Source organism: Sarcophilus harrisii, chromosome 3 (genome assembly GCF_902635505.1).
Source record: "Sarcophilus harrisii chromosome 3, mSarHar1.11, whole genome shotgun sequence".
NCBI lineage: Eukaryota > Metazoa > Chordata > Mammalia > Dasyuromorphia > Dasyuridae > Sarcophilus > Sarcophilus harrisii.
Genome location: NC_045428.1, coordinates 458,748,606 through 458,776,357, shown reverse-complemented (window position 1 = coordinate 458,776,357; position 27,752 = coordinate 458,748,606). Strand labels below are relative to the sequence as shown.

Sequence of the window (27,752 nt, the reverse complement as noted above, 5' to 3'; positions counted from 1 at the left end):
TTATGTTTATGTACCCTTTCCTTTTCTTCCCTTCCAAGTAAGGTATAGCTCTAAAGAGGTTCTGGAGACAATGACAAACCAAAGGGGTGAAGATTTTATGATTATTGTATTTATAGTGCCTAGCTCAGTGTCTTGTAAATAATTTTGTGGTTTTGTCATCTTTTCAATTGTGTCCAATTCTTTGTGAGCTCATTTTGGATTTTTTTGGAAAGATACTGGAGTGATTTCCAATTTCTTCTTCAGCTCATTTTATAGATGAGGAAACTGAGGCAAATAGGGGTAAGTGACTTGCCTAGGATCACACAGCTAATAAGTGTCACAAGTGTCTGAGGCCAGATTTGAACTCAAGATGATGAGTTTTTTGACTCCAAAGACCTGGCATTGTATCCACTGCACTACCTACCTTCTTCTCTCTCCCTCCCTGTCTCTCTCATTCTCTCTCTCTCTTTCTCTCTCTCTCTCTCTCTCTCTCTCTCTCTCTCTCTCTCTCTCTCTATATATATATATATATATATATATATGGTATTTAATACATGTTTATTGAAATATAATGAACTGCATCTCTCTACTGATAGGACTTTAAAGCATCATGAAAAATCAAAGAGAAAAACTGTTGGAATGGGGGATGGGAAATCTTTCAAATAATATCTCAGGGAACTGTCTTCTAGGTTTATGAGTAAAAACAGTCTATATTAAAATTGTATTGTAAAGTTTACCAAGCACCTGACATATTTTAATATTTACATACATATTTCTATATTGTCTAGCCTTCTAATTCTTTAGTCTCATTAAATCCCATGACCATATCCTTCACTCTCTCTCAGATATAGATAGGGATAATTACATACTAGATCTTATATCATAAGTGTTTCACTTCCCTAATGAGAATCTCTGGCATTCTCTAATCTGACCAGAGCCTCCTATCATTCCACCAATCCCTATGTGCTACTGCTCCTAAAACTTTCACTCTCATCAATCTCTCCAACCCCTACACCCTATAGTAACTTTCAGGCCATTATACCCACCATAACTTCATTTTCTTCCCTCACCATTCTTGACAAAGTAGGTAAACATTTCAAATATTCACTGTTTTCTTCTCTCTAATTCTGTAACCCTACGTTCTATGATCACTCATTTCTTGCCAAACCTGGGCCCCGGATCATTCCCATTATCTGTCTCCTCTACTCCTATTCATGAGCTACTGACTATTACTGGAGGAAGCCTCATCACTGTTATAACTGGGTAAATTGCAAAGTCAGATTATTCAACTCAAAACTAGATGTTCCTGCAGCATCGTAGTCCCTTTATTCCTCCCCAATTTATCTTTCCACAGAAAATATTCCAAACCTTCTCTTTTCTTCTTAAGCCTCCCACACTACTCTTCCCTCCTTTCTCAGCTGAAAGTCTTACATCTTACCTTACTGAGAAAATAGAAGCTACTTGATGTGACTTTCCTTTCTCTGTTTTCTTCTTAAAATACCTTAACAACACCTTTCTTTCTCTCCTTTTTCCTCTCATTTTTAACAAGAAAGAAATTGTTCTCCTTTCCAAGGCCAACCCCTTTGTCCATATTCTTGACATCCTCTTATTTTCTCTAGAGATTGTATCTTCAATCATCCTGCCTCCTTAATGACATCAGCTTCTCTTTATCCAATGGTTTCTTCTTTACTTTCTTCAAATATGCATCTCTACTCCATCATTCTAAAAATCTTTGCTAGATACTACCATCCCCGAGGCTATTGTTCTATATTCTTTCATTTTATTGTACAAACTCCTTGACAAATCTCTCTATTCCTAGCTACTCTGATCAAGTCAGTGATCCAAGACAATTCCAAAGGACTCATGATAAAAAATGCTATCCACTTCCAGAGAAACATGTGATGAACTTTGAATGCAAATATTAGTATGCTTTTAAAATTTTCTTCCTATTTCTTGCTATTTTTTTGCAACATGGCTAATATGGAAATATGTTTTGTACAACTTCCCATTTATAACTGACATACTGCTTATCTTTTCAAGGGGTTGGGAAGAAGAAAGAGAGGGAGAAAGAGAATCTGAAATTCAAAATTAAGAAAAAATAAATATTAAACATTTTCACAAATAATTTGGAAATATTTAATGAAATAAATGAAATATATTTTAAGAAAGTTTTTATACTACTCATTGCCTTCATTTCTTCCCTCAATAATTTCTCATCCCTTTGCAATCTGGTTTCCTATTTCATCACTCAAATGAAAAAAAAACATTTTTTTAAAGTTAGGGAAGCTAAATGACATACTGTAGAGAATGCTAGGCCTAGAACCAGGAAAACTCTATCTTCTTGAGTTCAAATCTGGCCTCAGACACTTACTAGCTGTGTGATTCTAGATAAATCACTTAACTTTTGCTTCCAGTTCCTTCATATGTAAAATGAGCTGGAGAAGAAAATGGTAAATCACTCCAATATTTTTGTCAAGAAAACCCCAAATGGGATCATGATTTGGACATGACTGAAAACAAGAGAACAACAACAACCAACAACAAAGTTACCAATGATCTTTCAATCATCAAATATCTTTTCTCAGTTATCATCCTTCTCAATCTATAGTCTTCACTTGATGCTGTTTATCACCTTTTCTTGTATGTTCTCTCTTTCCTTTTTTTCTTTTGTTGTGTGTATGTGCAGCACTATTTTGTTATTACCTCATGTACTTAAGCACTTCTATGAAGATGAAAACCTAGTATTAATGTTTTTATCTATATAAAATCTATCTATCAGGATTCAATCTCTTCCGTGAGCTTCAGCTCCATTTCAACAATTATCCTTTTATTTTATTTTATTTTATTTTATTTTATTTTATTTTTATATTTTTTAATAACTTTTTATTGACAGAGCCCATGCCTGGGTAATTTTTTTTACAACATTATCCCTTGCACTCACTTCTGTTCCGACTTTTCCTCTCTCTCCCTTCACCCCCTCCCCCAAATGTCAAGCAGTCCTATACAAGTTAAATATGTCACAGTGTATCCTAGATACAAATTATCTATTAAACATTCCAAATTGGATTTCCTATAGACACTTCAAATTTAACATATCAAAAACTGAACTCAATTTTTGCTTTTAATTCTTCTTATCTTCTAAACGTTTGACTCTTCCTTTGGAAGCACTATCATTCTTCCAATATTCCAACAAATTCAAATAAATTTATATTATTCTTAACTCCCCACGATAGTATCCCCACATCAAGGAAAGCCCTGTGCTCTATGACTAAAGCAGAATTATAGCAGCTTAAAAGAAACATGAAATGTCCAAATTTAGAGAGATCTGCAGTTTAAATGATCATGTAGACTGTTTGTACCTGACCTCTGGTAGTGCTTTCCAAGCTTGTATTGGTCTGATAATACATTGCCAGGCATACCTTACCTAGACTCCCAACACAATAATGTCTTTTTGGTCCTCTTCAAGGATGAAAGGTAATAACCAACCAATCAACCCTCTTTGATCCCACATATGCAATTAGTTGCCAAATTTTGTCATTTCTATGTCTACAACACCTCTCACATCTGGTCTCTTCTCTCTACTCTCAGGAGCTTGGGACATTAGAAGGATAGTGTTTAACAGGAACAATGAAGTTTGGAAGAGGAGTGGGTAGAGAAGCAGGGTTCACATGCTGCTGGCTCAGGAAGGGAGAACCTTTGGGCATAAGCAAAATTTGACCTACATATCTTCTACCCTCACTGCAGATCACTGTCTTCACTCCTAGCTCTTTCCATTTACCAAATAATCTGTGTCTCAACTGCTTAAGTATGGATTTGGCACTCAGGTTGTAATACTGATATAGGTATGGGAGGAAACCTGGAAACTGGAAGAGAGGTGAGATCTATATAAGTAGTTAACACACAAGGAACCCCTTCTAATAGGTTCTATTTTAGTTAGTGTGATTTAAAGATTGGACAAACTTAATCTCCTTACTTTCTTTTGAATCCCTATTCGGCTTTAGCTTCCTTCTCTCTTTCACTTTGCCCTCTTCTTGGTCTCTCTTGTCTTATCTCATTTCCTCCCTAGTTTTTCTTTGCTCATATCTTTGTTCTAAGCCTGATTCACTTTGGATGTTTTGGAGCTAAAAAGCCAAAGAATGAACACACACACACACACACACACACACACACACACACACACATTGAGTGTCAACCCACCTTCAACCTTTATTCTTATAAAGGCTGCAGATTCAATGCAGAAGCTATTAAATACTCCCCAATAGAGCAAACCTTGCATTGACTATCACATGTCTCCTTAAACGATCTTTGAATAGCATTTTCTTTTTATTGCTTTGTGTAGTTTAACAGCTCCAATTGCTATTACTCCAGCTTATGATAAACCCTGGATCTATAAAGCTTCCATTCATTCATTATTTCTCTCTTGCTTCTTCTGAAGTTATTTGTGTGTGTGTGTGTGTGTGTGTGTGTGTGTGTGTGTGTGTGTGTGGAAAGGGGAGGGGAGAGGAGATAAAAAGATATCAAATTAACAGAGAAACAAATGAAACCAAAGACAGGTTTTCCCCTGTGACAAACCCTCTATTAGATACTGTTAAGCCAAACAAACAAGCTTTAGTGTAGCATAAGTGGGTCTTTTATATTTATTCTAAATTAGAAACAAAATTATCACCACCTTATCTTTAATGGAAGAAGCAGTTAATTGTTCTTATATCTCACTAATTTCAGTGTTGGGAGAAAAAGAATTATTTTTATTATTTTCTAATTGTTCAGCTATACCAAGGTATTGTATTATATAGTATAGAAGGAACAAGTGCTTTTTGTTCCTTTGTGATGTATGTCATGGCTATGATGCCACTCAATTATTAATAGGCACAAGTTATAATTATTCTGGATTTTAGTATGAGATAATTACAAACTATAAAAACAACTTCCCTCTGCCTGGAGATGCCTTTTCTTTTCTGTAGTCATAGTAGGTCAGCTAGGTGGCACTGAGATAAAGTGGATAAAGCACTGGGCTTGGTATCAGAAAGACTCATTTTCATGACTTCAAATCTGGCCTCAGGCACTTATTAGCTGTGTGACTCTGGTCAAGTCACTTAACCCCATTTGCCTTAGTTCCTCATCTGTAAAATGAGCTGGAGAAGGAAATAGTAAATCACTCCAGTATCTTTGCCAAGAAAACCCCAAATGAGGTCCTGAAGAGTTGGACACAGATGAAAAACATCTGAACAAAAACAAGACATAGCAGAATCTGGACTTAGAAGTTTCAAAAAGAAGGGAAAGTGCTTGAAAATTGAATCTGAAAAAATGATAGAGTGATAGGACTATTTAAAAATGGAAAAGATCATTGAGGTACTGAGGATCCTATTATCATCACTTACTTTCTCCCTATCTATATATTCTGAGACTCTGAGGCTGCTTATCTCATGCTTAAAATCTATTCTCATCCTGTCCCTTGATTGTTAACTGAAACCTCAACATCATTGTACAAGAATCTTTTGCTTTCTGCATACTTCTCCCCCTCTTTTTCTCTCCATCTCCTCCCTTCTCTTCCTCTTTCTTTCTGTATCTGTGAGATTTCTTGAAATTGTGATATTTTATAATTCTGTGAGATATATGCATGTGAAGAGATCTGTGAACCTTTGCTACTGTTGATGTCTCAAATGTCTTATTCCCTGATTTTGATTTACTCTATGCTGATGAAGAATTGGTTACACACAAAGGGTGGTGGGAAGAGTACAAAGAAAAAAAATCTACTTTGTATACATATTAGAAGTGTGATATTCTGTTCTACTGATCCCAGGGGAGACCCTAAACATGAGATAGTTGGGACTTCTCCAGGGTTATTCTTGGCAGATGTAGCAATGGATGATGTAACTGTGGAAGGAGCACTAAATTTGACTTTGGAAGACCTCTGTCCCAATGCTTCTTATACTATTAATTGACTTCTATGGCTTAATTTTCTTTGTATTTAAAATTGTGGGATTGTATTAACCTATTTTTTAAATCTCTTATAGCTCTAAATTCCAATAACCTATGTAGCACCTAAGTGGGAGCAGAAAAAAAGAGGGGAATGATTCACTTTTTCATCAGGTTTGAAATCTGATTTTTCTGGGACTTGAATGATATGAATTATTGCACATCTAGAATGAGATAAGAGCTCATGGGTAAGGGGTTCAAATCCCAGTACTGCTCACGACAATTAGGTGTCTTTACTTTGTTTGCACAAACAAACAAAAAATTTGAACACCAGGTTCAAATTTTGTGAAAAGTATGAGCACTTTCAGAACCATGGACAGCACCACAAGCTGTTGTGTGTAGGTGATAGAATCTGAGAGTTGGAAGGAATCTTAAAAATTAATCATCTAATGCAATCATCACTTTATAGATGAGGAGACTGAAAACTCCAGAGATTAAACCATGGTTTCAAAGTTACACAATTTATGTGAAATGGGACTATAACCCAAACCTCCTGACTCCCAATTCATTATATTAGCTTGCCTTGTCTTATTTATTCTACTCTCTCCCTCTCTCCCCCATTCCCTTTCTGTCTCCCCCTTTATTAATCTCTTTCTTTCCCTCTCTCCCTTTTCTCCCCTTGGCTTCTTTTCTACCATTCTATTTAGAAGGGAGAAGCAGTTGCAGTGAATGCTCCTTTCCTGGTGTGCTTCTCAAAGATTTTCATCATACATGGGAAGGGAGGACTCTGGTGGGCACTCTGGAATAGCTTCTACTTTGCCTTGACAGGTGAAAACCAGGGAAGTGACTTCCCCCCACTAATTAATTGCTCCTGTTTATAATTTAGAGCATGACAATCACTGTAATAGCAATAAGATCTGAAGCTAGCAAGACATTGAGCCCAGAAAAGGGCGTAGGTCAGATGAGGTGACAGTTAACAGGTCAGAGGAGAGCATCCAAGGAGTTAGGAAGATGGAACTGGTTACTGGTATGCTATTCAAAATCTGGGCAGGGTAGAGATATTATTGTGCTATCCTCTCCTTCCTTCTCTCTTTTCCTGAAATTGGGTCAGAAGGAACCTTTGGAGTCCCCTCATTCCTTTCTAATGAGGGATCCTTGATTTGCAAGGGGGAAACTTACTCATAGGAATCCAAGCTAGTGGTAAGGGAAAACTTCATCTGTCTGATTTTAATTAATAAATGACATCCGCAGCTATTGTTTATCCACTTTTGAATCTTAACAAACAGTCTGTGACATCTGATAGAGTAGGTTATTAGCAGTATGGAGACAGATGGTAGAAGACTAAAGTGAATGCTTCTTTATTGCAATGTGACCATAAGTGAGAATACTCCTTCTGCCTCCCCCAGCCACCCACACCTCATCTCATAGGACTCCCAGAGAACACTTTCCCAGCTCTCTTGTGATTAAGACCATCTGTGGAGAGAGCCCAGAACAAGGTAAAGGTAGAAGGGCTTAAATTAGAAGCAGTATGAAGGTAGTATTAGTTGATCTCCAAGGTCATTCCAGGCTCTAAAAAACTTCTATGTTTGTAACATTTGGGGTTATTGGAGAATTGAGAAAAGGAGATGGAATTTGGTTGTAAAGTTCTCAAGAGCAAGGACTATGTATCTTCTTCCTTTTTTTCATTTCCCTTAAAATGCCCCACACTGAGTTATTAATTCAACAGTAACTCAACTAAATGTGGAAATATATTTAGAAGAATTGCACATATTTAACCCACATTGGGTTACTTGCTATCTAAGGGAGGGGAAAAGTGGGGGGGGGAGAAAGATGTGGAACATAAGGTTTTGTGAGAGTGAATGTTGAAAACTATCTTTGCATGTATTTTGAAAAATAAAAAGCTATTATAAAATTTTTAAAAATTAATATATACTTGAGGATAAATAAAATATTACATTAAAAACAGTTAATCATCAAATGTGAATAAATGTGGAAGAAAGACAGTATGGATATAAAATTAGATAAGAATAGGCAGTGGAAAAAAGGTGATAAATTTAGAATGGCCTGAGTTTAGAGCAGATATCTGAATGGAAGTACAAGAGGAAAGATGTAGAAATAATGGTAAAGATAGAAAGAAATATAGCAAAAGAATGAACTTCAGAAATGTTAGGAAACATAACTGAAAAAAAGAGAACAGCTTACATTTCTATAAGGCTTTAAGGTTTATGAAAAATTTCCCTTACAATAAGCTTATTGAGGTAGGTAGTACATGACATCTTTGTTTTTATAGATAAGGAAACTGAGGTTCAGAGAGGGAAGTAGCTTGCCTAGAGTTATATATGATTAATAATAGTCAGAATTTGAACCTGTGTCCTCTTCTTCCAAATACAGTGTGCTTTTCAAAACACCACAGTGAATAAACAGTCCATTATTTTCTCTCTATGAGTCCCTAGGCCCCTTCTGTTTCTTTTTTAGAAAGCATTTTTAGTAAGAGTAATAATAACAATCATTCATACTCATATAGTGCTTTAAGGTTTACAAAGCAATTTTCTCATGACATCCCTGAGATAGACTAAGTATTTTATAGATGAAATGAAGGCTCAGAAAGGTTATGTAATTTGCCCATGGTCAGTCATTCATTATTTCTGGAACATAATTGTTTCCCTCCCAATGACTCTCTCAGGGGACAGTTAAGTCTTCACTGACCTTCATTCATCCTCCGGAACTTTTCTTTGGACATGTACCCCAGCACCAGACAGCATCCTCTCTTCTGGAGTCCAAGTTCTGGAAGGAAGCACATGGTAGGATGAGTCAAAAATGAGAAATGTGAAAACCTTATCTTTGGAAACTGAGGTATATATTGGGGGGGGGGAGGTAAGGAGGCCCTCCCAGACAAATTGGGATAAGACTTCTTTTCTCAGATACTCCAGGAAGAAGTCTCCAGAGGGAATATGACTTTTAGAGAATACCCACTCCTATATTCTCTGAATCCCTTTAAAGTTATTCCCCAGAAGGCAACGAGGCACTAATAAAGCAAAATCCAGAGTCCTATCAACAACTATTCACTTAGTAGGTTATCATGACCAGACTCAGAGAAGGAACTTAGTAGTATAAACTCAGAGATTAGCAGATTTTTTTCAGATGTGGGCAGGAGTTTGACATCAATGTGGGGAAAAGGATTTGCATTAGAGACACAAAGGTGCAAATGCCAAAAGACTACAATTGGTACATTTGAGGGAAAGCTTTAAGGACTGGGGAAAATTCTGGACATCACTTAGTTCACAGCACACATAATTAGTCATTGTCACCAACATGTATTGAAAAACTGAGGATATAAGACAGACTTCTTGCCCTTGAGAGGCTCACAATCTAGTTAGGGAGATTTGACAGAGATTTTTAAAAAGATAAGGAACACAAAGTGGCTGGTGTTGTATCAATCTGATGTGCACTATTATGTAAACTAGCATGTTTTTAAAAAGAATTAATAACTAATGTTTATGTTGGCAAGTAGGTGGATCAGTAAAATGAGGGAGTGAAAGTAACTCGTCTTCCTGAGTTCAAATATGACCGCAGATACTTATTAGCTCTGTGACCCTGAGCATGTCACTTAATCCTGTTTGCCTCAATTTCCTCATCTATAAAATATAAAATGAGCTGGAGAAGGAAATGGTCAACCACTCCGGTGTCTTTGCCAAGAAACCCCAAATAGGGTCATAAAGAGTCGGACATAATTGAAAAAACTGAACAACAATATTTATGTAGTACTTGAAGGTTTGCAAACCATTTCACACAGATTATTTGATTTCTATAACAATCTTGTGAAATACCATAGATGCAATTGTTAGAGATTTCCCCTTTCTTTAGGGGATCCTGTGCTGTATAAGGCTGCCTGGATCAAAGCCCCTTTGATGTTTACTTATTATATTTGTGGAGTCTTTCTATTTTACAGATGAGGCTGAGTTATGTTTAGAGCACACAGCAGGTAAATGCCTGAGGCATAATTTGAACTCAGGTCTTCTTATTCACCATCCCTTACAATTACCTTTAGAAAAACCTCTTCATGATGGTACCACCCACCTTGGTCTGCAGCCAAGGATAGAGGTGACACTGCTTTAATCACCAGAAATCACTTCCTGTCCTTAGCTCTGAAACTAGCTCAAATAACCAGGATATGGAACAACAGTTTTACACCTTCTGGTACTTCTATAGAATGTCACAGCTTACTTTGGAGGATGCTTTCCTCACAAGAACTCTGAGGGACATAGCACAAGTGTGATTATCTTCCTTTTCCAGATGAGGAAAGAAACCTTCAGAGGGGGTTTAGCCAAGATTAAACAATTAGTAAATATGAGAGCTGAGACTTGATCTTAGTCTCAAGTCCACTGCTCTTTCCAGTAAGAAGTCACCAAGCAGCGTCACTTCCCCATCTTTTTCCGGCTTTCTCCCAGACTTCTCTGGGTATCCAGCTGCTCCCTAGATAGGTCTCTAAAAAGAAGGAAAAAAGTACTGAATGCTGAGCCATGGCTGCTTCCTCCAAGACCTGATCTTGATTTGGTCTGTATTTCAGCTCTTAAACCATGGTCAGGGTGGGCACCTGCTGGAGCCTCCTCCCCACCCGGCCCTCACTCCAACCGAAGCAGGATGAAAGGGAGAGCAGGGCCCGTGACAGACAGCTAAATCAAACTTGGGGGCTCTTGCCCCAGAGAAAGGAAATGCAGGGCTTGCAATGGCAGGATACCATGGCCCGGGGGGATCACTAGCTTTGATCTTTTGATTCTTTAAAGGGGCTTATTGACTATCAGTAAAGAGCAGAGAAGCAGATCTAAGTGTGGCTTTTCTAAAGGCACTCACGTCTTGCTTTCTTTTTTTCCTGCACATTGACGCATCTGAAGGCACAGCCAACACGCTCTCACTTCAAACAAACCTCCTTCTCAGACGCCCAAATTGGCGATGTTAAGTTCTCTCATCCAAGGCCTTGGCCCTTTCTTTAGGGGATCCTGTGCTGTATAGGGCTGCCTGGATCAAAGCCCCTTTGATGTTTACTTACTATATTTGTGGATTCTTTCTAACATCATCTTCAAGAAGCAAGAATCCAGACTGCCTAGAAGGGGCAAGCGGAAGTATAAGCGACACAGAATTTTAGTGGAACAATAGCTTCTCAACAGAGACTGCAATGAAGGCCTGAACACCCTGACAATGAGCATAGTTAACTATCCCATCATGATTGCATATGCATTGTCACTGGAATGATACAATTGCTGACAATGTCTATTATATTTTTCATTGGATTTTTATGATCATCTTAAAGCACATCTCTAATGTCTTCTAATTAAAGAAAGGGAGAGGGAGAGAGAGACAGAGACAGGAGAGAGAGTCAGAGAGGAGAGAAAGACAGAGAAATAGAGAGAGAGACAGAAAGAGACACACAGAGAGACAAACACAGAGAAAGAGAGACAGAGATAGAGGCAGAGAGACTCAGAGACAGAGATACAGAGACACACAGAAACAGCGACAGAAAGAGACAGAGACAGAGAGAGAGAGACAGAGACCCAGAGAGACAAAGAGGAAAGACAGAGAAATAGAGACAGAGACAGAAAGAGACACACAGAGAGACAAACACAGAGACAGAGAGACAGAGACAGAGGCAGAGAGACAGAGACAGAGAGAGAGAGACAGAGACAGAGAGAGACAGAGACCAAGAGAGACAGAGACAGAGAGAGATAGAGACTGAGAGAGACAGAGAGAGAGAGAGAGAGCTCACCAGAGTGGAGGGAGGGAAGAAATGAAAGATTGGCAAGATGGGCAAGAGACCCTGGAATGCTTTTGAGACTGGACTCAGTCTATCCTCTGGTCTTGAAGTAATATAACACAGCTTCAAGGAAGAGAAAGGAGGAATCAATTTCCCAGGGAATATTTTTTGGGAGGGGGGATAAGCAGAAAATTAGAGCTTGGGATGATCGAAGAGCCCACACCTAATAGCTGTGAAAATCTGCACTAGGACTTTCTGACTGACATTATTCTGTGATTCTATTCTGGGACTCCACTGCCTTATAGTTTTGTCTTTATAACTGTCCCCCTTTGTGTCTAATACAAAGTCACTGCTTCTTGATTGTCTCACTGACTGTAGTGTTTTATTGTTGACAAGGCTTACTTTCTCTGTAAGGATGAGAAACCTGATGTTTCTCAGAGAGAAGTGATTTACCCATGGTTATACAGGTAATGAGTGTCTGAGTTAGGATTCAAATTCAGTTCTTTGGGTTTTAAATACAAGGCCATGTCTATTCTACAACACTTCTTGTTTATAAACATGCCATTCCACTGGGTAATTTAATTAAAATCTCCAAACATTTATTGAGCTCCTATGGGGTTCAGGCTTCAATGCTGGGTACCCATTGGAGGTGTGACAAAGATTAAATAAGACTTGGTCCTTGCCCTCATGAAGCTGACCATGCAGTGATCTGACATGGATTCTGGTATCCACTTTGCTTCGTTTTGCCTGTCAAGAGCTAAGCACACTAGGAAAGATATTACAAACTATCATTGTAACCAGGAGACTCGCTGACAACATCTGATTTTTGCAAATTAGCAAGAAAAGAAATTTTAAAAACCTGATTAATAAAAGAAATTGGGGATGCGGCAATTTTTCAATGTATGTGGCTCATTGAATTTGACATGTGTGAGTTAGTCTTAATTATTTAGGCGGCTACATTACCGGGCTCTAATAAGCAGACTGTGGAAAACTGCTAAATGAGAGGGTTTTTTTCTTGAGTGTATGCTGAGATGTTATTTTGGGTCTATGAAATACTTGAGAGAATGAGAAGGCTGAGGATTAGTGAAGTAAGGATGAACCGGCTTCCATTGTCATATTTCTACATATAGAGCTAAATTGAGGGCCCCAAACCACACATTAAAGAATTTTGTCTGTGTGATGGAGGAAAGGTCAGAAAAATTGCCAAGAATCTGAGGATGCTAGCAAAGACCCTGATCAAGCAGACTCATGGAACATTTGAACCTGGCGCAGGAGGGAACTTTAGAGATCATTTAGTTTAGCCCAATCATTTTACTGATGAGGCAGCTTATCCATAGTCACACAGCAAGTTAGTGATAGAGTTAAGACCAGAACCTTCTTATTTCCAGTCTAGCATTCTTCCTATAAAAAGGGAAAAAAATGAGATTCACCTGGGGGAAAAGTGAACTCAACCAGCATTTTCCCAGTACCAGGCACTGGGCTAAAGACTGGGGATACAAAGAAAGGAAAAACAACCCAAACCAACCAAACAACCCAGTCTTTACCCTCAAGGAATTCACAATCTAATGAAGGAGACAACATTCAAAGAATTACATTTGAAAAAGATATTGACAAGAGAAATTGGAGGAAAAAAATCCTCAAACCACTACTACTTGAGAGAAAGTGGATGATGAAAATGATAAGGGTGTGTGTGTGTGTGTGAGGGTTGTTGGGGGTGACAAGAAGAAACAAAGTTTTGTTTTTATGACTAATAGAAGCCAGTAAACCAGTCTCAAACATGTCAGGAGACATGATAATAGAATCAGTTAGCAAGGCAAACCCAGAGATTTCTCATTTTAGAATACAAAAGGAAAGGGATAGTCCAGTAGAATCAGGTCTTTGGGTTGAAGTCTTCTGAATTGAGTTATTACAGTATCAGAACCTACTAGACACATCAAATGAATAGAGGGGAGGATGACTGTGAGAGTAATACTGACTTCAGGTAAAAGAAGAAAACACAATGACTACAGTTTATAAAAGGTGAAATGGGAAGTGTAGTGAGTATAGTAATAATTGAAAAGAGACTTGAGCTTTGGGAAATATCAGTTTAACTGGTTGGATATTGTTTATTCAGGAGAAGAGAAGGCTAAGGGCTGACTGAACAACTCATAGACTCAAAAAGGAGAGTAATGGCTATCATTTTCCCATCCTTATCTTTGCTCCACAACGGGCAAAATGAGAAGAAATGTTCAGCAAAAGATTTCAATTAAAACAATTTTCAAACAATAGGATGAGACAATTGAATTGGTAATAATTGTTGCCATTTATATAAGCCTTTAAAATGCAAAATCACTTTACATAAATTTTTTCATTTGTATTTTATAGCTAGCCCATGAAGTAGGTATTGCAGACATAATCATCTCCTTTTTATAGATGGGGAAATAGACTCAATTATGACTTGTTCAAAGCAACACAGCTAATTGGAAGAAGAATTCAAATCCAGGTCTTTTAAACTCAAAATCTACCTATAAGGGAGATTTACATACATAAGAATGCTCTTTGCAACCCAAGGTATCATACCAACTCCTGCTTTCTGCTTGTCTCCTGGGGATGAGGGAAGGTGGCAGATTAGTTGCAGCATTGAGATTTCATTATTCTTAGGAAAAATCCATAATTATACTAGTATAGCCATCCTACCTCACATTTGCAGTTATACTTTTCAAAGTTATCTCAACCTCATGGCCCTTCAAGATTATAATGACAAGTATCAATAACTCCATTTTGCAGATGTGTTAGTGAGAAGTTAATGAGATGTGTAGATGAGAAGTTAAAGTATGCTATCAAGGTCACACTATCAGTTAGGAACAACAGTAAGATTAGAATCTAAGTCTTCCAACACTCAGTTCAATTTTCTTTCAGATAAAGGGCAGGACTCTTTAAAGGCAGTGCTGTGTAGTGGAAAGAACACTGGAATTAAATCAAAGGGTCTGGGTTCAAGTTCTAACTTCATTAACTACCTGTGTGACCTTGGGCAAGAAACAACTTCTCTAAACTTCAGGTTTCTTTTTTTTTTTGAAAAATTTAAGAGGGTTTCTTATTTTTGGAAGTTTTAATAATAGCCTTTTATTTTTAAAACACATGCAAAGATAACCTTCGACATTTGCCCCTGCAAAACCCTGTGCTCCAAACTTTTTTCCCTCCCTTTCTCCTCCCCTTGCCCCAGACCGCAAGCAATCCAATATAAGTTAAACATGTGCAACTCTTCCAAATATACCCTTCAGATATACCATGCTGCACAAGAAAAATCAGATCAAAAAGGAAAAAAAAGCAAGAAAAAAGAAAGCAAACAACATCAACAAAAAGTGAAAATACCATGCTGTGATCCACATTCAGTCTCATTTCTCTGGAACCCAGGTACCATAAGGATTTTGTCTTTGGCAGTCTATCTCAAGGAGCCAGTCACTCTTCACATTCAGTGAATGAACCCATCAGTAACCTTTGGATGAAGAAGACTACAATGTCCTTACAATCTTCCTCATAACTAGCCCTCCTTATCCTCTTTCCCTTTCTGCACTCCTGAACTTCCCATTGTGTCTTTTTATGAAGCATCATTTCTTACAGGCTGTTCCCATCAGTGCTCTATAAAAGTTACTCTGAAACCTTATCCTTTCCTAACCAAACTCAAAGCTACTGGAAGTGAACACGGTCTTGAATATCTATTGAATAAGAAATAAAATATTATTGATCCTCGTCAACCTCAGATGAACACTGAAGCATGTGTTTGCAAATGGAAGGAAGAACCAGACTATTTTTATTCATAGCACATCTGACACAAACATGCAAGTACATAGTGTTGCCTTCTTCACTGGGGAAACCTAGAGTGGCCTCTGTTAATTGAGAATTAAATAGTGTAATTGCCCTTTAGTACTAAACAAATATTGACACATTAGCCACAACTGAGGATTCTTTAAAAAAAATTAGTGATAAGGAAGTCTAAGAAGGTGGAAATTAGTTTGAGAAGTGGCAAAGCTCAGGGTCCCATAGCACTCCTCAGATAGCCAGGAGAGAGATGGTCATCTGTCCCCATTCACTAGGACAAAATCATACCCTCTCTGAAGGTCTGCAGTATATAGCAAAGGATTTCAGATAGTTAAGGAAGAATGTTTGGACTGGAATTCTTAACCCTGTGGTCCATAAACTTGTTTTAAAAAATATCTTGATAACTGTATTTTGAAATGATTGCTTTCCTTTGAAATCTCTTATGCACTTTATTTGATAATTTAAAAATATACCTAATTTGATTATGCGTTGCTTTATTGTGCTTCACAGATATTGTGATTATGCATTCATTCATTTTACAAATTTAAGGTTTGTAGCAACCTTGAATCAAGCAAGTGTATTGGCACCATTTTTTCCAACAGCATATGCTCACATTATGTCTTCGTGTCACATTTTGGTAATTCTTACAACATTTAAAGCACCTTCATTATTATTATATCAGTTATGGTGATCTGTGACCAGCAATCTTGATGTTATTATTGTGCTTGTTTTGAGGCACCATAAACCATGGCCAAAAAAGATGAAGAACTTCATTTAAAAATTATGTGTGTTGACTGCTCCACTGACTCAGCATTCCCATCTCTCTTCCTCTCCTTGGATTTCCCTATTCCCAAGTCACACCAACATCAAAATTAGGCCAATTAATAACTTTAGAAGTGGAAGGAAGAGTCAACTGATGAGGCAAACTTGATTATTTTGTCATTTTAAAAAATTGGCACAGCCATCTCAACCTTCAGCAACTACTACTTTGATAAGTCAGCAGCTGTCAAGATTGAGGCAAAACTCTATACCAGCAAAAAGATTACAACTAAAGACTGAGATGAATGATGGTTAGCATTTTTTTAAATCAATAAAATATTTTTTAATTAAGGCATGTACATTTTTAGATGTAATATTGCATGCATAATAGACAAAATGTAATATAAACATAATGTTTATATGCACTGGGAAACCAAACAACTAATGTGACTCACCTTATTGCAATATTTGCTTTATTATGGTGGTCTAGAACAAATCTGCAATATTTCAGAGGCTTGTATATTGTGAGAAGGGTCCATAGATTTCACTAGATTATCAAAAGAACTCATCATACACACACAAAATGTTAAGAACCCCTGATTTATAACAATATCTAGCATTTATATGATGTTTTAAAGTTTATAAGTCTTAAAGTTTTACAAATACCTCATTTTAGCCTCATAACAATCCTGGAAAGCAGGTGCTATTATTCTCATTTTATAGATAAGGAAACAGAGACAGATGGAGGTTAAGTAACTTGCCCGAGAGACACATAATTAATAAGTATCTGAGACAAAATTTGAATTCAGGTCTTTCTAATTCTTAGGTCCATGGTTTTATCTACTGCCTAATTGTCTTACCTAACTATTTAGACAATGAGAATTAGGACCTTGGAAAGGGTGACTCCCAGAAGTTAGGCAAAAGAGACAATAACTTATCTCCCTTCAGCTGCTAAAAAAAAGACATGAACATTAAGTCAAAAGTAGAATGAGGTTGCTTACCAGACTTGCAGGTCTTCTTTGGAAGAATCTTAATCTTAAACCTTAATCTTAAAAATTGGAGATCTTTAAGAAAAGACTGAGTATATGACCATTGTGGGGTATGATTTAAAGGTATGTTTTTTTCTGGTGCTGACTAGACTAAATGGTTTCTGAGGTGCCTTTATATTTAAGAGTCTGTAGTAGGACTTGTTTCCTTGGAGGATTGGATAGGGAGAAAAGAGGTAGGACAATGAGAATAAGTAAGATTTGGGTACTTTTTAATATAATAATGATTCTTATTTGTAATGGCTTTTTATATTTATAAATTCTTTTCATGCATCATTCTTGCTTGATCTTCACAATAGTCCTGAGAGGTAAGTAACTGAGTTTAATTACTGGATCCATTACTGGATTAAATCCATTACTGGATTTAATTGCCCATTTTACAGATGAGGAAACTGAAACTGAAGGTTTTGGGAGGCTCAGGTTTGATAATTCTAACTTCATTAAAGAACCGTAAGCTTTACATTGCTATAATGATCTATGATTTTATCTATTATGTTAGGGATGGGAAGGAACCCAAGTTTTCTTATTTCTTATTGCAAGCTGAAAGAGACCAGAATGGCCATTTAGTCCCCTCATTTTATAAAAGAAGAAGTTGAGGCCAGAAGGTTTATTACTCCTTCCAGTTGCTTCCTTTCTATAATCCTCAGTTTTTTCATCTATAAAATAGGAATAATAATATGTTTTCTAATGATTTTACAGGCTTATAGGAAGGAAAGTGTACCAACAAACACAGCTGAATGGGAGGTCCTTGTCAATGTTTTTATTCTTTCCTATCAATCTGCTGAAGTCTCTTTGAAAGCTGAGACCGGAGAGAATATTTAGAAAGTTCTTAGTTTATCACTGCCAACTCTTTTTTTTTCTTATTCAATCTGCTCACTCCTTTTTACAGCTTAATTACTTGTAATCCCAGCAATGATGACAGCCATGAGTTATACAGGATTCACCATTTCTAACCAACCTCTGTATTGAAGTGACCAGAACACAAGCAAAGTAAAAGGTTATTAATCCTGCTATGTATGGGCTCTGTCCCTCTAGGCTGGGGTATAAATATTTAATAGCTAATAATACCTGTTAGATAATTTTTGGAATTCATGCTTGCTAATTTTAAGTTTATTAAAGAACTATAAACTTTACATTGGTGTAAAGAGCTAATTGCATTTTCATTGCTTATTTAATATTGAGTTAATTATATTAGAACAAAGTTATTTTTTCCCATTCCTATTATGTATCAATTAGTTGTTTTAAACTATTGATTTGTATTTAATTAACTATGCTATTACATACCAATTAAATTTTTATAAGAGAAAACCTTAACAGCTGGGGTCTTAAATTACATTCTGAAAACAATGGATTACACAAAACACATTTGTTGAATTATGTCTTTTAGGGATTGATGGTAATGATAACTTTTCTCTTTCAAGGATTGATGGTGATAATTTTTGTCTTTGGGCATAAGCTGGTGGAAATGTTTAGAATTCTCAGCCCTATCCTTTTTTAGTTTACAGAGATGTGAAAGCTTACACAGATGTATTGCTATAATAACTTACACAATACAAAAAGTAAACTTAAGAGTATGCAGAGACCTGATTTTGAATCTCAATTCATTACTTATTTTTATGTGTGACCTTATCCAAGACTTAGAACAAAAACAACAACAACTAGCTAGCATTTATATAGCATTCTTATGTATACAGCATGCAGGCATCATGTAAAACACTTTACAAATGTTATCACATTTGATCTTTACAATAATTATTGTGGCATTATTATCTCCATTATACAGTTGAGAAAACTGAGGCAGAGTTATGTGACTTGCTCAAGGTCATACAGGTAGTAAGAGTCTGAATTGGATTTGAACTTATGGAGCAAAGATTTGAGTTTATTTTTGAACTTCATTTTTATTTTAGGCTTCAGAATCCGTGCTATGTAAACTAGTCTGTTTCTGTCTATCAGGACAGATCTCTTTCTCTCTCTTCTCCCTATCCCATTTTATTTCTTGCTGAGTTATCTAGCAAAATTATTTTAAAAATCTAACATGGTCTCCTCTTTTGATAGGTAGCAGGGAGGGGAGACCTGTGTGGCCAGCATTTTGTGTCTTAGTTTATCGAAGTCCTAACTGAGGGTGCTATAAACTTCCAACTCTGTTTTGGAGTTGAACTCTAGGAAGTTAGAGTTCAGTGAAGGCCAATAAGATAGGGCCATAAGGAAGGTTGTGGAAAATGTGAATTTGGTCACAAAGCTAGCCCTGTGGTGCTTATTGTTGTTATTACTAATGATGGAGTGTCTGATAGGTAACTAATGTAAAGAGTGTTATGTGATGGCTGGAATCAAGGGACTTTTGACAACTATTCTGCATAGCTAGTAAAATGGAAAAAATCTTGGCTTGAGAATCAAAAGATTTGGATTATAGTTCTGGCTCTAGTAGAAAAGGATAGGGAAATAGTCCAATTGATTTTTTTCTTCTCTCTTAACTTTAACACCCACCCCCTCTCCAATCAGCCTAGCTGCCCTGTTAGGGCTCTGACTTTTGAGAGATTATTTGATATGAAGTCTTTTAAATTTTTCCTAAGGGAAAGTCGGAAGTTTGTGGCTGGTCTCCAACTGCTTTGAAGCTCGACTGGAACAGGTGTCCTGGAGTAAAGCACAATGTCCAAAGGGGGCTCATATACATATTCACTTGAGGCTAAGGGGACAGGCTTTGAGAGTAAATACTCTCTCCTAGTGTCATCCTCTGAAAACCAAAGCAGAGGGCAATGAGGAGGCTTGAGCATTTACCAACCCAAGTGAAGGATGACTAGTTCTCCCTTCAAGAGCCCTCACAAGTAGGACACAGAGCTACAAAAGAGCAATGGATATTTCAGGGGAGGAATTAATAGGAAACATACACAAATATCCGTGTGAGTACATAAGTGTCCGAGGTAAGACCAAGGCAGAGCTATGAATAGTGGTAAGGAATGCTGCCCAGAGACCTGGCCAGAGGAATCTGCTGCCCACCTCTGCAAAATGGGATAAAGAAGGAAAAGGCTGCCTTCTGAAGAATGGCAGCAAGACAGAGGCATAAAGAAGGGAAGGAGGTATGCTAGGTAGGTTGTCAGCTCACATGTCACATCCTGCTCTGGCCATGGTGCTGATATTTGCTTATGTGCCAGCAAACCATTTTGTCATCCATTTATTGTACAAATAAAATGTTAAAGGCTGAGGATTAGTCGAGTGAGTCCTAAGGGGACCACAATGTGACTTGAAAGAATCTATCATCAGATTCAACCGATAGGAACCTTGGCCTCTGTAAATGGATCCCTGGAGTCTTAAACAAAGAGACAAGAACAGGGAGGGGAGCTCTTATGAGATGGTGTAGGCGAAGAAAAGGGAAACAAAACATAACACACTTTCGTTGGGCCAGGGTTTGGTGGATGGGAGAGGAAAGGTTAAACTCCTTGACTGAGCTAGATGCTGCGACTTTTCCTCATTTTGAAGGGAAGGCAGGAGTATGAGAAACAGGTCAGATGATAAATATGATTCTTTCCTCAGTCTCCTCTAAAGACAAAGTCATAGCTGCCTCATTCACACTTGAGTAGCCACTTGGACTATGTTCACTCAGTGCCTTGTAATTCTACACAAGCAGAAAGAATGGGTAAATGTGTGAGTGACTGGGTGGTATTGATGGGAAACACAGATATCCTACATTTTTCTTCAATGATCTTTCTCTGTCTGGCTTTGCAAATGCTTCTGAACCTTCCCAAGGATTCTTTACTGGGCAGGAGAGGTAAGGGAAACCTGGACAGGGACTCAGCAGGTCTCTCCAGAGTTAGAAATTCCCTCCCTCCTCTTCCCCTCATTTCTCCCCACCCAACTCTTAACATGGATGAAAAGTACTCAGTAATGTTTTGGCACAACAGGAGAAGGCAGGAAACCCTGTGGTCCTCCTATTACTGAAAATCCTCTTCAAGTCTCACACACATGCCATTATGACTTTGTATCTTATAATTAAATTGTATCTGCCAGTTACCTCTCAGCACGGCAGCAATTCAAGCTCATTGGAGGCTCATTTTTATTTACTTATTTATTTATTTATTCATTCTTGATGATCCCATTTCCCCTTTGGCCAAAGTTTCTTCTGCCTTGGAAAAAAATGAGAAGTCAAAACACTTTCCAGCTAGCTTTGATACTTGCCCTGCTGTGTGTCTGTAGGACAGAATGGGAATGCAGTGGAGCTGACAGGCGAATGGAGACTGGGGGAAGTTTTAAGATGAGAACCCACAGAGGAGGGAGCAGCATTGCTCTGTACTATATACCCTGGGGATACACATATTAAAGTATTACACACTTGGCCTCAGTGAACATTTAATCTGATGAGAAAACATGGAATAAACAAAGATAAGTAAAATACAAAGTTGAATATTATTGGGAGCAATGGAACATTACAACCAGGGTTGGTTGAGCTCTTCATGGGAAGGAATAAGCATTTATTAAACACTTGTCCCAGACACCATGATGAATGCTTTTACATATATTATCTCATTTGATTCCCAAAACCATTCTGGGAGGTAGTTGCTACAATGATCAATATTTTTTAGTTGAGGAAATTGAGGCAGATAGAGGCTAAGTCTCTTGCTAGTGACATACAGCTAGTGAGTTTTAAACTCAGTTCTTCTTGACTCTGGGCCCAGCATTATATCCACTAAACCATCTCTGCTTGGATCTCATTCTGCACTGTATGCTTATGATGAGATGTGAGAATTGGGAGATCCCCTCTGGTCGTACATTCTGTGGGCATCCATAAACCCTGTCAACTCCACTAGGAATCCTAACCTTACAGATATCTGCTCAATATGCTAGACTACTGATGTACAATCTTAGGAGGCTAAAAGGTGGATGGGAAGTACAAAAATAAGGATATAATTGTCTATTCAAGATTAAATAAGGGTTAACCAAGATAAAATGTAATACTATTTGGGATAGTGAAGGAAATACCCATAATAGCTATTCTTTCTCACATGCATGCAAGAAGTAGCTAAGTCAAAATTTATATATGGTAGAATAGAGCCAAATGCCTAGGATTTGTCCTTTTGTAAAGAATCTGCTCCCTTCTCTATGACTAACCCAGGATGAGCAAGGGCACAGGTTTCAGTCTATAAGTAGATTTATAAGAATCAAAGGTTTTTACAGCCTCTTTAATTATTAACCTTTCCTAGGTGAGGGGGTGAAAAAGAAACAAAACAAACTATATGGATTTGATTAAAGTAGTAACCTTAAATGGATACAAGAGCCTTGATTCTGAATCACCATCAGTCATGTCAAATGGTCATGGAAGTTCACTTACTGTTCTTGGCTATCACTGTGAGACACTGATTGCTAATGTGCGAAGCTAGGGCTGTACAAACACCACATATAATAAAAGAGACCTTGGAGAGGTTAACCCAGTTTTGGCTACCTGAATTTAATATCTCTGAAGGAGCACAGAATGAGAGAAGAATTGGAAGTGTATATTGAGAGATTGTGGGGTGAGAAGGGTTGGAAAAGGGAATTTCCAAGACCGTCACTTAAAGAATGCATCTCTGGTGGTGAAAATGATATTTTAAAACTTAGATGGCTCTTTGGGAGGTAGATCATACACAGAGAGATATGTGCACAAGCAGTTTTGGCACCTGGGACAAGTTTTATAAAATATTTTGGGGCAAGTACCCTTCAATTTGTCCTCAAATCATCTGGTTACAGGCAAAATTTGGATATGAGCCTTACATACTTGACTTCTTAAAGATAGTTTTTCACTATACTATACTGACTCTTTGTATAGTTGAAGAGTAAAAGAAAGCGAGGAAGGCTCCAATTGGAGCATGTCTCAGGAGAAACTAAATTCATGCACTGCCCAGTTACCATGTTCTGATGTAGCATCAACCAGTTTGGAGCTGGGGCCCCGTCAAACTCTTCTCTCAAGTTGTATGACTTACTGCAGCCAGTTGGGCTAAGGTTGCCAAGGGCCCACTTTCCTGCTGTTGGGCCATAATGTGAATGATGTGTGGAAACTACTCCCTAGCTCCTATGGGTGTAGCTGCACCATTCCCAAGCACAGTCATAAGCCCATTAAAAGTAATGGAGTGAGATTGCCCACCCCATTACTTTCCATAGCTTCAATGCAGCTAGACAGCCCTGAGCTGTCCTGAGCTCCCTAGTCCTCCTCTGATTAGGGACATTGGTCATCCCAGTGCCCATAGCTTTGTTATCACTGCAAAGGGCTTTGTGTGCTTGAGATAAAAGACTTTTTGGATTTCTTACTTTTCAGGCCTTTCAGACAGGGGGCTTGTGTCCTTATTGTATTTATTGGGCTTGTACTTGTTGCTGTGTCCTATTTCAGATAAACCATTTTCCCTCCTCAATTATGGTCCAACTTTACAGAATTTGGAGTCTTTCCTCATGGCTAAGGTCCCTGAAATGTCTGGGATCCTAGGTCAGAGCTAAGATGGCCTAGTAACAGAATTATCCAGATGGGAAGAGTTAATTTAGTCTATGCCCAGTCTCCAGGCAGAGACATCCCTAGAAAAAACATTTCCTACCCTCTCTAGAGATGGAAACTTCATAATAGCTTGTAGGCAACATTTTTAGTGCTTCAGGATCAGGATTCTTAATGTCTAACCTAAATTCCTATTACTATAGTCATCTCATTGTAGCAGAAGCCTAGGTAGGTGATTATTACTCAAGGGTCATTACTGGGATAAGTAGAAATATTTTGACCTGTAGACATCAGGGATCTTAAGTAAAAAGCTACTGTCTTGGAGAGGAACAATTTCATAGCACCTCTCAGTCATTAATAGCGACAATTTAATTAATTAATTTGGGTGAGACAGTTGGGGTTAAATGACTTACCCAGTGTCTCACAGCTAGGAAGTATTAAGTATCTGAGGCTAGATTTGAACTTAGATAACCCTAACAGCAGTAGTACGATACCCTGCCCCTGCCTCTCTGTTCTGGTCAAATGTCACAGAGAAATCCTGATGAGTCAACACAAGACCCTCAGGTTTGCTCTGTGGTGAGGAAGCTCCCCTGTGGTGAGGGAAATGCCAGCTAGCAGATGGCCCAGTGATCAGTGACTCCAAATGCAGTACGTGCTATTCAGGGAGTTGATCACATCTGGCTATTGCCGTGGTGAGGGGTGGCTGCCAGGGACATTGATGTGGAAGATTCAAAGGGGCTCTCGGGACCATTCTATTGTTGGAGGTTGAGCACCTGGCTGCCCAGGGCCTCAGCTGCCCTACATCTCCATCCCATGCCCCACTGCAGGAAGACCAGGCCAGCAATATCTGCTCAGAGAGAGCACCAGACTGGATATACCAAGGAGCTGGCCAACTCTGCCATGTCTGAATTGGAGGCAAATCCTGCTTTGCCTCACTTTCTGGGGGCATGTAGCTTTGTGGAGAAGCATGCTTTTGGGGATGGATTCTTCCTTTTCTGCCTCATTTTCGTGTGGGTCAGACAAGATTTCTGTTTGAGACACTGCCATAAGCTAATTCGGAATCCTTAGTGGCAAAAGAAATGCCTGGTTTTCCCTCTCCCTCTCTTCCCCGCCAGCTGTAAATGCATAGCTCAGAATTTTTCTGAGTGCTTAATGGAAATAATAATTTCTTATTTGGGGAAAGCAGCAGCAGCAGCAGTGGCTGGAATCCCTGAAAATTCTGCCTAAGGGCTTGACACAATGGGGATTTGCCAGGCTGGCACCCAAACTTGTTTGTATGCGGTTTGCTCTATATTAACTTGTGCTGGTTTATATTTCTTTCTGTGAGTTCTTATTAGTTGAGTCATATGGGAGTTTTGGTCTTTCCCATTAGATGTGGAATGAAAAGAGCCTGGATTCAGAGTCACAAGATTTGGGCTTGTATCTTGCTTCTCCTATTTACTTCCCTGAGCTTTCTTCACTTCCCTAGACCTCAGTTTCTTCATCTGCAAAACACAGGAAATGGAATAAAAGCTCTCTAAGATACCTTCCAGATTTAACTCCTATGACCTCTAAAGGCCTTTCAGATTGCAGGAGTAACTACAATCCTTTGACTATCAACTCTCTGAGAACATGGATTTTTCATTCTATTTCCTCAGAAAAGGCTCTGGGCTTGGGAGACCTTCAACACGTATACTCGAGCAAGTGGCATTTAATCTTTTGTCTTGTATTACACTGATGCTTTGGGAAGTAGCAGAGTTTGAAGGGTTCAGTGTGAAAGGAAAGTGGCATTTAAATAATCAGGAGTGTGTTTCAGCCAACTCTTATTGGCTTGTAACAGCTAATTGTTAAATTTTGGCAAATGTTACAAATCAGGGCTTGATTTATTGTTTTGTTGATTGTTTAGGCTTAAAGTGCTGGAGAAGATGTTAATAATGCTCAGTAACTTAAAAGTGTCCAGTGTATAAATTTTTTTGGGAGAGGGAGCTGGTTGTTAAACATTTATTACTCCACCTCTGGCTATAGCACATGGCTGACTTAAATAAGTTACATATGGTAACTAGGTGGCACAGTGGATAGAATGCTGGTCTTGGAGTCAATAAGATCTGAATTCATATCTGGTCTCAGAAACTAGCTATGTGACTTAAATCATTTAAACCCTGTTTACCTCAGTTTCCCCATTTGTAAAATGAGCTGATGAAGGAAGTGGCAAGCCATTCCAGCATCTTTGCCAAGAAAACCTCAAATGGGATCATGAAGAACTGGACATGACTCAACAACAACTTAAATGAAAGTATGAGAAAAGGCTCCTATGCAGGTTCTCCTGTTCTATGCCTTTCCTCTTCTGCTTACTATTTTTTTCTCTTATCTGACTTTAACTATATCATAAATCTGTCATGCTGTGCATTAATATGAACTCTTCTTACATGTTTAGTTTCTTTTTTTTGGTAATAGCTTTTTATTTTTCCAAATGCATTTAAAGATAGTTTTCAACATTCGTCTCGGCAAAACCTTGTGTTCCAAATTTTTCTCCTTCCCTTCTTCCTACCCCCTCCCGCAGACAGCAAACAATCCCATAGAGGTTAAATGTGTGCAATTCTTCTAAACATATTTTCATATTAATCATGCTGTGTAAGAAAAATCAGATCAAAAGGGAAAAAACCCACAAGAAAGAAAAAAGCAAACAAACAACAGATATTTAAGTTTCAAATCATGTTTGTAAGGGACAAATGCATAAGACTTCATTTCCTATAATGCTTGGACTCTGTGAGTATAATAAACTCTAGATGAGGATTCTGATTCCTCAAAAAGCTCAGTCCAGAAGAAATGGATGTTTTAGAAAAGTGAGAAAGAAAATAAACATATATTAAGCACCTACCATGTGACAGACACTTTACAAGTATCATCTCATTTGTTCCTCACAACAATGCTGGGAGATAGGTGCTATTTTTATTCCCATTTTACAGTTGGAAACACTGAGTCAGACAGGTTAAGTAACTTGCCTAGGGTCACATAGTAAGTGTTTGAAATTGGATCAGGTCTTGACTGAAGGCTCAGAGTTCTATCCATTGTTATATCTGGCTGCCTTATGGTAGAGAAGGGGTGGGGTAGGCTCAAGGGTGGCTAGATGTGGATCTGTGGTGGGGAGAGAGGTGAAAGTCAATCAACTGGGCTGGTAATTATGAATCCCACTGCCTTATCTGAACCATGATGATGCCTTCAGAGCCAAGATGAAAACTGTCACCTCTCAGTTTGTCTGAGGGGGATTTTTGGGAAGGCTCCTCGAAGTAGAATTTATCATGTACGAAGTGGCTATCTCTTGGACTGTGAGTGCAAAAGGACTGTGCTCTTCTGCTAAATTGGAAAGTTGGAAAGATTAAGGCAATTAGAATAAAACTCTCTTATATTTGCAGAAGATGGTACCTGTGTGTATGAGTATAGGAAATGTTTTGTTTTTGATTTCCTTTCTTGTTATTGATGTTGTTTCAGGTCTTAATTAAATGCTTTTGCTATTGAAGTTTTATCTTTGGCATGTCTATCCAGAGAATGATACACCAGATGGGATATCTGGCCATTGTTTGAATAATCAGTTCCCCCTAAACAACCCGTGAGGGGTGTGTGTGTGTGTGTGTGTGTGTGTGTGTGTGTGTGTGTTTTATGTGTGTGTGCATGAAGGGATGGTGCCATTTATTGTTTTCTCCCAAGATTCTGGGGTTTTTCATTCTCAAACATTCAATTTACTTTCTTTTTTTTTCTTGTTTAAAATATAGGCAAAAATGTGGGCTCCCTTCATTCTGGGTGTCTCACATAGATCTTGGGAGAGTACTTTTTGGTTTTTGTAACCTACTAAGTAATACGGATCTTTTCAGCTGTAACTGGAGGTCCTATGCCATAGGGGGTAGAAGAAATGGGAATTATGTAGTGATCTTGATCTCTGCCTCCCTTTCCAAAGATTACAAAGTCACAAACACCTTGGGAGGAAGAGATAAAAAGAATGTCACCATGGCACATTCTTTGCCTGATAACACAGCTTGGTTTAGTGTTTGACTTGGCAACATTTCATATTGACCGAGTCTGT

The 27,752-nt window shown here is 38.1% G+C and overlaps 1 protein-coding gene across 2 annotated transcripts in view; it reads right to left on the bottom strand.

The window, feature by feature from the left end:
* Positions 1 to 27,752, bottom strand: part of KIRREL3 (kirre like nephrin family adhesion molecule 3) — a 755,533-nt gene that overhangs the window by 181,408 nt on the left and 546,373 nt on the right. For both annotated transcript variants that reach the window (XM_031963702.1, XM_031963701.1), the window contains exon 3: positions 8,602 to 8,679. In XM_031963702.1, the coding sequence (XP_031819562.1) occupies positions 8,602 to 8,679 (78 nt within the window). The remainder of the gene's footprint in view (positions 1 to 8,601; positions 8,680 to 27,752) is intronic.